We start from the raw sequence: 14305 nt of genomic DNA, 5'->3' as shown, positions 1-14305 counted from the left end.
CTCGACAGGGAAGTGGAATGGAATGGAAATGGAATGGAAAATGGAATGGAAAATGGAGATTAACCCTGTTTATCATTCAGCTTGGTACAGAGCTTTCCATCATTTTCAATTCCTATGCATAGATCCAGATTGGACACTTAATATGGTTTCTCAGTTGCTTGTTACATTACCAAATCTGGTGGAGAGGTGACGTTATGAAAGTCACCAAACACCGGAAGAAACTCAACTTTACAAAATTTATTTAGGCATATATTTATGTAAATGCAAGTAACTTTATACATACAGTGCATGTAGAGGTATTGTAATCAAGACATAAGGACATGCGAATGTATGTTTACCTTGCATACGTCACATTTAGGTGACATTCAGCTGTTGAGGCTTGTAATATATATTTGTGAAAACTGATATGCCCAATCAAGACGTGACTTGACGTGACATTGATGAAGCATTTACAAGTCAGTAAAGGTGTACTTTTCTCCCAGTGTAAAATGTACTTGTAACATATTCTCGGTTTGAAAGTGTGTGGTCAAGCCCGGGGTATAGATATGTAAATTAGTAATCACGCTCTTGCTCAATTGTGTGTGATGTGTACAGTACATAGGGTGAATTAAAGAGGTTGTTCAATGGCTGACTGAAAACCGGCATTCAATTTATCCAGTATGTTGTGTATTCAGTATGTTGTGTATTCAGTATGTTGTGACATACTGGCAATATGGCTTGTGTCAAAGCGTGTCTCTTAAATATCAAAACATAGGACTGTGACATTTTCAGTTTGAGTCACCAACTACCAAGGTACAAGAGAATATGACCGTGATTTCGAATTAATGACAAATGTATTTTTCGGTTGCAGATTTAAACGTTTTAACAGTTTATTATATTGCATTAAAATTCAATTTCCAAAGTTGTAGTGTATGAACGGAAAATATTTACATTGAAACATTTCCTGGAAGAACATTGACCCAAATATCCACTGAACAGTTCAGCGGAGTAATATGGACATAGAAAGTAGAAACTGTCATTGGTTTGTGTTTGATATTATAATCTAAATGTCACAGAGTAAAGCGGATATTCTCGAACTGACGGCTTAAAATGTGACAGGCTAGTAGCATGGCAGAAAGTGATTTCCTGTTTTGACTAACAAAAGCGTTTCCTCAGATATTTGGTGTCAGTTTGGAGTGGCAGATGCTAGGAGGCAAACACCGAGACTAAATACCACATCCATTTACCTGCAACTGCACATAATTCCCGCCCTAAAAGAATTATTGATTTTCTTTAAATCTTCACTGAAAAGGAACCTGCTGCGAGTATTCACTTCCGGTTTATCGCAAAAACCGGAAATGGAGGGCGCCTAATATTAAAAAAAGTGAGGTTTAATGTTGCATCTTATGTAAACGGTTTGCGTCATTGAGACACTAACATGCGGTGCTTTTAAAGCTAAACAGGCTTAGGGTAGTATTAAATGTAATAACAATTAGCCTTTGAACCTGCTACGAAGCTTTATTCTCAAGTGGCGCCAAGTGTGGGTGTATGCATATGTAGGTATGTCTATAGCTAAAGCTGTAATAGTCGATGTGTTAGACACTGTTTGATTATATGACGGGCCGTGAAATATTCACCCTGTTGTATTACATCGCTAGGGGGCACGAACACGGTATGTAATCTAATCAATTAAAAATGTGTCAAGTCAAGACGGACTTCTTCCATTTTAAGCGTCAGTGCAGTTGCCAATGGTACAAGTGAGCCTATTTCCTAATTCTGTCAAGAAAGATACTCCAGAGAAGCTTCTTAACGGGAAAAACAAGTCTAAAGTAAAAGGATCTCGAAGTCACATTATACAGATGTCAACGTAATTGCCATCGCCTTAATCATGTCTGCTGACAAAGAAGGAGCATTAGAGAAGGATTATGCGCTTGACCATGTGGTACCAATATAGGCATCTTTTATGGTGGCTGTTCATTCCTTAAGTAAAAGATTTCAGGGGCATTATTTGGTGTCGTGGAACAATTAATCTAATTTGCTGTACTTCGTAGTGATAGCCGAACCAGGATACAGAGTTAACTGAGGATGTTTAATAGTGATGCAATGTTGTAAATACAAATATGGAAAAGATGGTTGTTTCTGCTATTTAAATGTTTTATTGAAAGTACAGACTTTTACAGAATTTGGGGAAAAAGAAATGTAAGTGTCAATATATATACACTATTGCTCACATCTAGTCACCTCTCGCCGCGGTAAACTTCAACAACGACAGCATGGTTGCAGCGTTACAGCGATACGATTATGGAATTAATAGGGTACGATCAAGGCACATATGCGGAATTATCGCTGTTCGTCGCGGAATTTCTTGGTATCTCAAAATATTTGCTGAAATTCTGCTAAGAGGTACTTTAGTGCATAAGGGTAGGTGCCTTTGCGCAATAGGCTAAAACAAAAAAAAACTGTAAAAAAAGAGTTGTTCTCTGTGTTGACATTCTCTCACACAAGTGCCAATAAGCTGCTTCGTCATTGTCGCGAGATGTTATTGTACTAATGGAATATGGCATATATTGTCTTAACTAGCGCAAATGCGCGATGCATAAAACCAATTTGTTATTAGGGTTTGAGAAATTCAAAGGAAGGTGCAGGCAATATCCCTTTAAATTATATTTCAACATTTCACATTTGAGATCTTACAAATAAAGTTAGAGAAGAGTAATAAAACCATACAGATACAATAGATCGAAAACATGTTTCTGTATGTACCACTAATACTTCAGGTAAATACACAATTACACGGACAAATACGTCACAACGGACACAGTCACTACTTTGTTAATCTATTATCAGTGCATATTCAAATAATGAGAATAAACCTCAGTAAAACTAAAATAAGCCTATCCCCAATAAGTAGGCATGCCGACAAGCTTGAACCTCAACAAGCAGGGCCATCAACGAGTAGGTATATAAACGATCAGGACGATCAACATGTAGGCACATCAGCAAGTAGACACATCAACGTGAAGATACATCAACAAGTAGACACACCAACAAGTAGGCATATCAATAAGTTGACACAGCAACGAGAAGAAAAATCAACGAACAGATACATCAATAAGTAAACACACCAACGAGTAGACACATCAACAGGTAGATACATCAAAGAGTAGACACATCAACAGGTAGATACATCAAAGAGTAGACACATCAACGAGTAGACACATCAACGAGTAGACACATCAACAGGTAGATACATCAAAGAGTAGACACATCAACAGGTAGATACATCAAAGAGTAGACACATCAACGAGTAGACACATCAACGAGTAGACACATCAACAGGTAGATACATCAAAGGGTAGATACATCAAAGAGTAGACACATCAACGAGTAGACACATCAACAGGTAGATACATCAAAGAGTAGACACATCAACGGGAAGACACATCAACAAGAAGACACATCAACAAGGAGACACATCAACGAGTAGACACATCACCGAGAAAACACATCAACAAGTAGACACATCAACGAGAAGACACATCAACGAGAAGACTCATCAACGAGAAAACCCGTCAACGAGTCGACACATCAACGATTAGACACATCAACAAGTAGACACATCAACAAGTAGACACATCAACGAGAAAACACGTCAACGAGTAGACACATCAACAAGAAGACACATCAACGAGAAGACACATCAACAAGTAGACACATCAACGAGTAGACACATCAACAAGTAGACACATTAACGAGTAGACACATCAACGAGTAGACACATCAACAAGTAGACACATCAACGTGAAGATACATCAACAAGTAGACACACCAACAAGTAGGCATATCAATAAGTTGACACAGCAACGAGAAGAAAAATCAACGAACAGATACATCAATAAGTAAACACACCAACGAGTAGACACATCAACAGGTAGATACATCAAAGAGTAGACACATCAACAGGTAGATACATCAAAGAGTAGACACATCAACGGGAAGACACATCAACAAGGAGACACATCAACAAGGAGACACATCAACGAGTAGACACATCAAAGAGTAGACACATCAAAGAGTAGACACATCAACAGGTAGATACATCAAAGAGTAGACACATCAACGGGAAGACACATCAACAAGAAGACACATCAACAAGGAGACACATCAACGAGTAGACACATCAACAGGTAGATACATCAAAGAGTAGACACATCAACGGGAAGACACATCAACAAGAAGACACATCAACAAGGAGACACATCAACGAGTAGACACATCACCGAGAAGACACATCAACAAGTAGACACATCAACGAGAAGACACATCAACGAGAAGACACATCAACGAGAAAACCCGTCAACGAGTCGACACATCAACAAGTAGACACATCAACAAGTAGACACATCAACGAGAAAACACGTCAACGAGTCGACACATCAACGAGTAGACACATCAACAAGTAGACACATCAACGAGAAGACACATCAACAAGTAGACACATCAACGAGTAGACACATCAACAAGTAGACAAATCAACAAGTAGACACATCAACAAGTAGACACATTAACGAGTAGACACATCAACGAGTAGACACATCAACAAGTAGACACATCAACGAGTAGACACATTAACGAGTAGACACATCAACGAGTAGACACATCAACGAGTAGACACATTAACAGACACATCAACGAGTAGACACATCAACAAGTAGACACATCAACAAGTAGACACATCAACGAGAAGACACATCAACATGTAGACACATCAACGAGAAGACACAACAACAAGTAGACACATCAACAAGTAGACACATTAACGAGTAGACACATCAACGAGTAGACACATCAGCAAGTAGACACATCAACGAGTAGACACATCAACAAGTAGACACACCAATGAGTAGACACATCAAAGACTAGGCACATCAACAAGTGGATATACATCAGCGAGCAGACACATCAAAGATAGGGAAAATGAACTTCGTCAAGGAGGACATGAATTCCCGTTCAATGTCTACAGCACAACAGTAAAAGTCAGAAGATTATAGTTGAAAGCAATACACAGAGCTGTAACGACAAATGTCCATTTGAACAATAAGTGGGTATCGACGAGGGATTGTAAAATCGTGTGAGGGATACTGCGATTAACAGGACACGATTCTACCGAACGAGACCCGCGTAGGACTGTAAAGTAATAAATTACATCTATTGCTTTCCCAGACTCTTAATGGGAACTCGGCGGACCATACACCAATAATTTGGGAGAAAAATCAGTGAAAGAACTCATACTGTAATTTTATTAAGCAACATTCAGTCCCTCGTCAGTTACTTCCCTTAGACATTTTATGTGATTAAGAATATATAGAAAAACCCGTGTTCTGCGTGTTCTACGTGTTCTTCGGGTCCTGTGTACGTTCATAATGTGTTGACACGATTGTCGTTTCGGGTCTGCAGCAGTTATCTCGCTCGTCATAAGAATATACAATGAAGACTGTTGTGAGCAATATCCTTCCCATGGCTATCGAGATATTTGTTTTTTTAATCATTGACAAATCAAGTCTATTCTTGCTCGTAATTTAACTAACGTCACTTGTGAAAGTGATACATACAAAAGATGTTGTCTGAAATGCCCAATCGGTTTTGGAGAAATATCGACTGAGTAAAGAAAAACATTTTAGTCTCACAGTCTTGTTCACACATGGGGTCATAACGTTCAGTACTAATTCCAAGATATACTTTAATTTATTGCATATCCGACCAATTTAGTGCATATCGCTATCGGCTCCACGTCTCTACCGCTCCAAGGCCTCACGTCGCCAAGCTCCTTGACTCAAGGGCTCCCATGCTCCACAGAGCCACGGATCCACTGCTCCTTGTGACGCTCTTTGATGTCAGATGCATGACATACGTGGGGCACACGTGCCAAACGGTGGTTCTATGTCTACTAAACGCGAGTAAGGGAAATACATGTACACCGATACACTGACAACATTGTATGTTGGTCGATTGATGCACGCACATGAACAACAAACCGGGGATATTAATATATTGATGGGTCTTTCTTTACCAGGAAAAAAACAACGAAGCCTTCTTCTGATGGGAGGGAAGTACAATGTGTCGAGGCTCCAGTACGATCAATTTAAGTAAACTTAAGAAAAATGTATTCTTTTAATTGTGTTTATTGATATCATTGATGCATGAACTTAAAGATATCATTGACACATGAACTTAAAAGAAGAATGTATTCTTTAAATTGCGTTTATTGATATCATTGATACATGAACTTAAAGATATCATTGACACATGAACTTAAAAGAAGAATGTATTCTTTTAATTGCGTTTATTGATATCATTGATACGTGATCTTTAAATGTTTTCTTTCAATTGTGTTTATTGATATCATTGATACATGAACTTAAAAAAATGTATTCTTTTAATTAGTTTTCATTTGTTTGACTTGTATTGATACCACCGTTGACATTGCCAGTTTAGACGGTGCGTGTGTGATAAATGCGAGCAAAGTGGTGTCTAAACTGGTGGTCATTTAAGGATATCTTACTGTCAAGAGACATTATTTTCAATTAAACAAGACTATTTCTGATGTCAGCCTCCTTAAAATCGCCTACCGTATTACGATCCATATTACATATTGCAAATTTACTTTCTTGATTAGGAAAAGCTAACTGTTAGTAATACCAGTGAACGATTTGAAACATGCGCAATAGGACGGATATGAGTTGGAAGAAAATTATCTTTTTAATACCATTTTATGCTTCCATAATACACTAATAACCTTTAAATTCATCTCTTAATTTAAGCGTTAGCCTGGAAACGATGCAAAACGTAGTTATCCCGCCTTTGTCAAGGCCGGGTTAGTTTGGAAAATGCCCAGACCACCAGAAGCTATGTGATTATTCCAAAAAGATATTTCATGTCGCTTTTTAACAACTAAACCAATGTCATTAAGTAGAAAAAAAACCTCTCGAGTTTCATCTAATAGAGATAACCAAATATGACCCTGGGTCATCGCAAGTTTATAATGTCCTTGCCCGAATTATATTGCATTAACCGATCATATTGATGTAGTTCAGCTATGGGAAGAATCATATGCAAATGGACGTGTTATTTTTTCAGGATGCATCAGCACATAAAATGGTCGGGTTTCGTATCCTTAAAACACTGTATTTAGCATCAGGTCCTAAAAGAAACATAACGATTCAAGACACTAATCCGTCTCTAGCCTGGCTTGTGGCGCAAACATCAAAAACCATGGTAGCAAATGGCCGGAAAGACAGGTGTGCATCCGCGAACAGGAAAGAAGTGTCGTTGTCATTGTGATACCATCTATTATCGCGCTAAAGAGATTTGCTGCTGAAATGCAATGTCCATAACATGTCCATAGCATAGGTCCAACATAGGTACATACGTGTGTTTAGCAATATTCAATTCATATCTTGGCGGGGGACGCCGGAACTTGGCTTCTCACATTGTTTGGAAATGATTCCAGGTTTTCGTTGTGACGAGAGAAAACGTCAACAAATTGGCTGCCCCACGGATCCTTAAATGTTGTCACTGTTTGCTTTTCATCAGTTTTAATGCGAAATAGTACGTATATATCTTTGTATATGCTGCGTACGTATACCATCTGTTCTGAGTTACTTCAACGCTGCCATTGTTTCCGCTTAAAACGGACTATATAAAAGACACCAACTTTTCTAAACATATAACACACATAGGCATGCAGAAGGCAAAGGGTTGACATGCATGCATCCCACTGGGTTCTATATAATTTGAAGAAATTATGAAAAAGTGTCCAAAAGCAAAAATGATCGTTAGTTGCCGAGAGTTTATACCATCACGAGAGAGTATTGTTTTACACCGCTTTTAGCAATACTACAGCAATGTAACGGCGGGGGACACTAGAAATGGTCTTCACACTTATGGGGAATCGAACCCGGGCCTTCGGCATGACGAGCAAACACATAAACAACTAGATTACCCTACCGCCCCTATACGCTTAAACCTCAGGTTAAATCACACACTTACACGTGCCTCTGTGACAAGAAAAGAAACATTAAGTCAGTTGGAAGCACAATTCCATAAACGTTGACATTCACGAGTGGACGACTAATGGTCTAAGGCCTCACAGCTGATGTGCAGCGTTATACTCCTTAGTCGTGCCGGGATCCGCTGATAATAGTTTTAAATCTAAATATGTCAGTATCAGACGTAGTTAAAGCATACGAACTACTTGAGCTTCCATCCAACACTAAACAGTCAAGGCCGTTATATGCATGTTATTGAAAATATTGTTCAAAGCGGCGTTCAACCCAAATTCACTCACTCAAAAATGATTACTGTTATACAACACTGATAATATCATGTGTTTTCTTACGAACAGATTGAACAGTAAGTACATGTCCGGTGTCCACTAAATTGAATGAAAAGTGATTTGTGACGTTTGTTATATGAAACAAACAAGAAACACGTAATTTAACTCAAGTAAAACAAATATTGAATGCACAATTGATAATTTTTAATGTATTCATGGATAAAATTGATGTGAAAGCGTGAACATTACCTGATCCATCTGGACGTGTACAATTTCCATCGGCTTGAGGAGGCGAATAGGTAGTTTCACATAGGCAATCCCATTTGTCATGCCAGTGGAGACATTTGCTATCGCCTCTGCACTCCGAAGAACACTTATTTTCAGCGACCAAATCTGAAACATATACGTCGTTAAGTTATATGTGTTTCTATATATACTTATCAATACACAGACAATCAACGCCGATCGATGCAGAAACATTACAGACAAACTGATGAGGAAGAGGAAGTTTTTGTGCCCGGAAATGTCATCTATACATCGGCTAGAGGTACAATGTGTCTAGGCTCCAGCAAGAACAATTTAGGAGTCTTAAGAAATGTATTCTTTTAATGATGTTTATTGATATCACCATTGATCATGTCATGCCAGTTTTGATGCTGTTTTGAGATGATCACGATCAAAGCGGCATCTAAACTAGTGATGCCTTCCTTTGTAAGCATCATACCCCATAAAGGATATCTTGCCAAATGCAACGGTCATTGACTTTATTATCCACTAAAAAAGACTATTGCTGATATCAGTCTCTATCAAATTGCTGACCGTATTACGACCCCAAAATATACAAACTGCACATTTGCTTTCTTGATTTATGACATTCAGTAACAATCATTGTTAATGACCAATAGCGAGTTGGAACAGGATATAGAAGGGATATTGGTGCCATCTAATACTATTGGTATCACCTTTGCACACAGTACAACATTTATTTTTATCGACCAAATCTGAAAGACACCCCTCGTTAAGTCTGTTTGTGTTTATATATTTGTTTATCGGCATTGAAAATACGAAATGATTGATAATTTTACCATTGCACGCTCTTGTGTATGAAGTCAGCTTAAAACACGGACATGATGACTCGAGATATATTCATTACGGTATTAATGTTACCATTCACATATGCGAAGAGAAAATCAATAATGCACCAAGAAAAAGGATTCATTCACAAGAAATATTCCATTACATGTTGGGGTTTTGAATCCCATATTTCAACCAATCAGACTGAGGCACACGATGCAATTTGAAGGCGCTGAATTTAGTTTGAAAGCAAATGCGGGGCGTTTCATTTAGAACCGACGGCGGAAGCTGGAGGATTCATCTGTTAAACATGTTCTATGCATCGAATACCAATACCACCAGCAAATCTAAAAAGACATAATGCTTATCGACATTGTAAATACCTGTTCTGTAATTTTCCGTTGCACTCTTTCGGTATACTCAACCATCTGTGCGACATACATGACGTCATTCTGGAATGTTGTCATGACAACTGAACCCGACTTGTTAGCAGAATGCAAAGACAAATCAACTAAATCGAAGTTTCTCTAATAAATACTTATCAGAGGCAATATATAACGGACGCGGTTTTCTTGTTGCCATGACAAAAGACACAATTCTTGAAACCTTGAGATATGATACTTTTTCAGTGAAATATTTAGATGATTTTGTGGCTCCCGGTCCTATTTAATAACGTTCTACATATTGCAATTGGGACTTTTGGTAAGATATCAGTTTTATTTTGCTGCCAGTTATTTTTGGCAGTTATTGCAATATTGTACATTATTTCCTTGGTGAAGCTTTTATAGCATGGGTTTTGGCTGGCTATGGGTTGAATGAGGGCTTGACATAAAAACATTGTTAAACTGCATGACAAATTACACATAACCAATATCCGAGTCTGTGTCTGTACTCAAAACAGGCACCAGGCCTAGGATCAGAGTGCACCTTTAAATAACTCCTTAGTGCACAATAATCAATTATTTGATACTCTTTACAACGATGATTAGATGGACAATTCACCCTTACAGAAAACACCCACGTCGTCGTTTTAACGTCATCGTGAAGCTACAGTTATGGGAGCACTGCCATTAATATCATACATGCAAATGCTGTTTGCCTACAGAATTGCTTCAGACAAAACAACATAAATTTCCCTCGATATTTGATGTGAACTTCCTGTACTTAAATAAGTAAAACATACTGCAAACGGTGACTGCAGCTCCTCCAAGCTACGTTTCATCCTGGGCCATTTCCCCTACTTCCCGTCCAAAGCATAAAAGAAATGGAAATCAATTTTTCCTCAAGTTTCGTCCAATTAGATAACAAATTCCACAAGGCGCCGCGATTAATTCAATCCATTTTCACTTGAGAAGGATTTACCGTTTCTTTTCGTCATTAAAGAAAAGACCATATTTTTTAACCACAATTTCCTTCATTTCATTATTCGTATCATATCAAGATAGTTATGGGCGTTGGTGAGAAAACCTGCCGTTTGTCCATGTAATAATTAGCAAAGATCATGCCTTATATATCCACACGCCTGTTCCGGCAAATTGCTAGACTTAATCTATATTAGTAAAGAATACTCAAATATGTTGATTTTCAAAATGCACGTAATCAAGCAATACAAACATAACAGAGTAGATACACATGCACCAGTAAGGCATCGTCTTATAGTAATTCATGAACACATGCTTATGATAGAGCCGGACCGTAAAATAGGCTTTGCAGTTTGATAAGATTTCCTAAGATTATGGAAAGCGTTTTGTCACGTTATATTTACATACTTAGTTAATGACAAATATGGAACAAAATTAATATTTAAAAGACCTGTCCTGTCTTATTCTTGACGAAGTACTTTCAATAATGAAAAACGTCAAAATAGGCAAATAGGAAGCGCAGTAACCAGTTGAATTATTTCGTGGATTATATGTTTCATTCGACCGTTATTCATCAGAACACTTCAGACGTTCATGAGTTTTGAAATAAATATTAATTTTTTCGATTCGACCACTTACATTATGGTTTGGGCAAACATTCTTGGTTGATAAGAAGAGGGAAGTAGCGTAAAACCCGCCCGCAACTGCGTATAACGCATGTCTCAGGACAAAGCTTAACGTCATTGCTTAACGTCTTTCCGTCCTCATTTCTCACATGCCATCCAACAGAAACCTTGAGATGGAAGTTGGAGTTTGATTGTCATGTAATTACGGAAAAGAAAAACATGAAATGATTGATAGTCGCTGTCGTGGAGAGAAGGCATGATTTAATTAAGTTGTCGATGCTTTATATCAAACGTCACTGACGTGTGTGTTACGAGTCATTTGTCGGCGCTGGCAGTGAGAACACTGCTGTCATAGATATATTCACAACAGAAGGTCGTAATGAAGTCTTACATCATTATCAATTAGCTGTAGATTTTCTTGTTCTTAATCTGTTGATGTGATGTTGTTTTGCAACTATTAGCTTTGGGCATGAAATCTGTGTCGCTCTTGATTAGTGGTGTGGATATAATAAGGCCGTTTACAAACAACGTGTCTTTGACAAAACCTTATGCGCACTAACAGACTTATGTGAGACATGAAGGCGGGTGAGGAAACATATCTTGTATGTTATGTATGTTGATGGGCGGAAAGAGAAGACAGGTAGATAGTACACTACTGTACAAAATAATCTCTATTCGGAAAGGAAAACTAGATTTATTTCAGACGATGTTCGTGTATTCGGATACCTACATTGTATATCACCCTTTTTAACATTTTTAACATTTTGTATCGGGAGAGGCGTTAAAATAAGCCCGATGTTAGTTTGCTAATCCTGTTCAAAAGTATTTCGAAATGTGTCTGTTTAGGACACGACTAACGTACCCATATGCATCCCGTTCTTGATGTCCTACCATACCTCGAATAATGCTACAAGCGGCGTAAAACACAACTCATTCATCTCATTCATGTCGATGAGTACAAGTGCACTTATATATTTTAAGTTAGAAAATAGCATACTACAAGGAGGTTATAGATGGAGCAGAGAGTTTAATGTCGATCTGCACAAAACGATTCACGTATACACCAGGGCATAGAAACAATCCAATATTCATATTGCTTCTCATACAGAGCAATGTATATGTAAATTATTTATCAGTGGGAGATAGGACTATTAGAAAAATAGTTCAGTGATGGAAATTCAATGAAGGCCATAAATGATTGCACACGGGTACGGGCACGATGATGTAGAAGCAACATCCGTGATGTCGTGTGCTCTGGTGGTGTCTGATAACCTTGCTATATGAGATACATATCAATAAGAACTACTGTTTATGGCGATAATTTGACACTTCAAAGAATACAGCAAACATCGAATAGAAATTTTGCCAAACAAACAATGTGATCACTTATTCGTACATAAACCTGCCACATCACACGTGTTCACAAATACACACATTCGATATATCTGTGCAACATATGTCATGCCACAATTTACAGGAGGCTGTGTGGAGGCTGTGTGGAGGCTGTGTGGAGACCGTGTGGAGGCTGTGTGGAGACTGTGTGGAGACTGTGTGGAGACTGTGTGGAGGCTGTGTGGAGACTGTGTGGAGGCTGTGTGGAGGCTGTGTGGAGGCTGTGTGGAGGCTGTGTGGAGACTGTGTGGAGGCTGTGTGGAGGCTGTGTGGAGGCTGTGTGGAGACTGTGTGGAGACTGTGTGGAGGCTGTGTGGAGGCTGTGTGGAGACTGTGTGGAGACTGTGTGGAGGCTGTGTGGAGACTGTGTGGAGGCTGTGTGGAGGCTGTGTGGAGACTGTGTGGAGACTGTGTGGAGGCTGTGTGGAGGCTGTGTGGAGACTGTGTGGAGACTGTGTGGAGGCTGTGTGGAGGCTGTGTGGAGACTGTGTGGAGACTGTGTGGAGGCTGTGTGGAGACAGTGTGGAGACTGTGTGGAGGCTGTGTGGAGGCTGTGTGGAGGCTGTGTGGAGACTGTGTGGAGACAGTGTGGAGACTGTGTGGAGGCTGTGTGGAGACAGTGTGGAGGCTGTGTGGAGACTGTGTGGAGACTGTGTGGAGGCTGTGTGGAGACTGTTTGGAGGCTGTGTGGAGACAGTGTGGAGACAGTGTGGAGGCTGTGTGGAGGCTGTGTGGAGACTGTGTGGAGGCTGTGTGGAGGCTGTGTGGAGGCTGTGTGGAGGCTGTGTGGAGACAGTGTGGAGGCTGTGTGGAGACTGTGTGGAGACTGTGTGGAGGCTGTGTGGAGACTGTGTGGAGACTGTGTGGAGGCTGTGTGGAGGCTGTGTGGAGGCTGTGTGGAGACTGTGTGGAGGCTGTGTGGAGGCTGTGTGGAGACAGTGTGGAGGCTGTGTGGAGACTGTGTGGAGACTGTGTGGAGACTGTGTGGAGACTGTGTGTAGACAGTGTGGAGGCTGTGTGGAGGCTGTGTGGAGATTGTGTGGAGGCTGTGTGGAGACTGTGTGGAGGCTCTGTGGAGACAGTGTGGAGACTGTGTGGAGCCTGTGTGGAGGCTGTGTGGAGACTGTGTGGAGACAGTGTGGAGGCTGTGTGGAGACAGTGTGGAGGCTGTGTGGAGCCCCCATTCATTACCACATTACCGTTAACATAATCAGTAATTAAGTTATCTAAACGGACAGGACTACCAACCCATGGTAATGGCCTTGGTGTTCAAGTACAGAATTGATCTGTTGACGAGGTTGACTTGAAGTTGACTTGAAACCAATCTTCTGTCAGAGACACTGAGAGAGGGAGAGAGAGAGAGAGAGAGAGAGAGAGAGAGAGAGAGAGAGAGGGGGGGGGGATAGATCTTTTGATGGTGCCATCTGTATTAACGAAAATATGTGGAGAGAAGTCGTTCTTCTACAGTGCAGCAATAGAATGAGACAGTCTACCATCAGAACTCAAAACTTATCGACTTTTCCCTTCTTCCAAATCTC

The 14305-nt window shown here is 39.7% G+C and overlaps 1 protein-coding gene across 1 annotated transcript in view; it reads right to left on the bottom strand.

Moving 5' to 3' along the window:
* The window catches only part of LOC124149853 (BDNF/NT-3 growth factors receptor-like), a 71602-nt gene that overhangs the window by 32004 nt on the left and 25293 nt on the right, over positions 1–14305 (bottom strand). The window contains exon 2 of the mRNA XM_046521665.2: positions 8564–8707. Within this exon, the coding sequence (XP_046377621.1) occupies positions 8564–8707 (144 nt within the window). The remainder of the gene's footprint in view (positions 1–8563; positions 8708–14305) is intronic.

The sequence above is a fragment of the Haliotis rufescens genome, unplaced genomic scaffold (genome assembly GCF_023055435.1).
Source record: "Haliotis rufescens isolate VD_foot unplaced genomic scaffold, xgHalRufe1.0.p SCAF_4, whole genome shotgun sequence".
Taxonomy (NCBI): Eukaryota; Metazoa; Mollusca; class Gastropoda; order Lepetellida; family Haliotidae; genus Haliotis; species Haliotis rufescens.
Note: the sequence above shows the minus strand (reverse complement) of the source record. Positions and strands in the feature narration are given on the sequence as shown.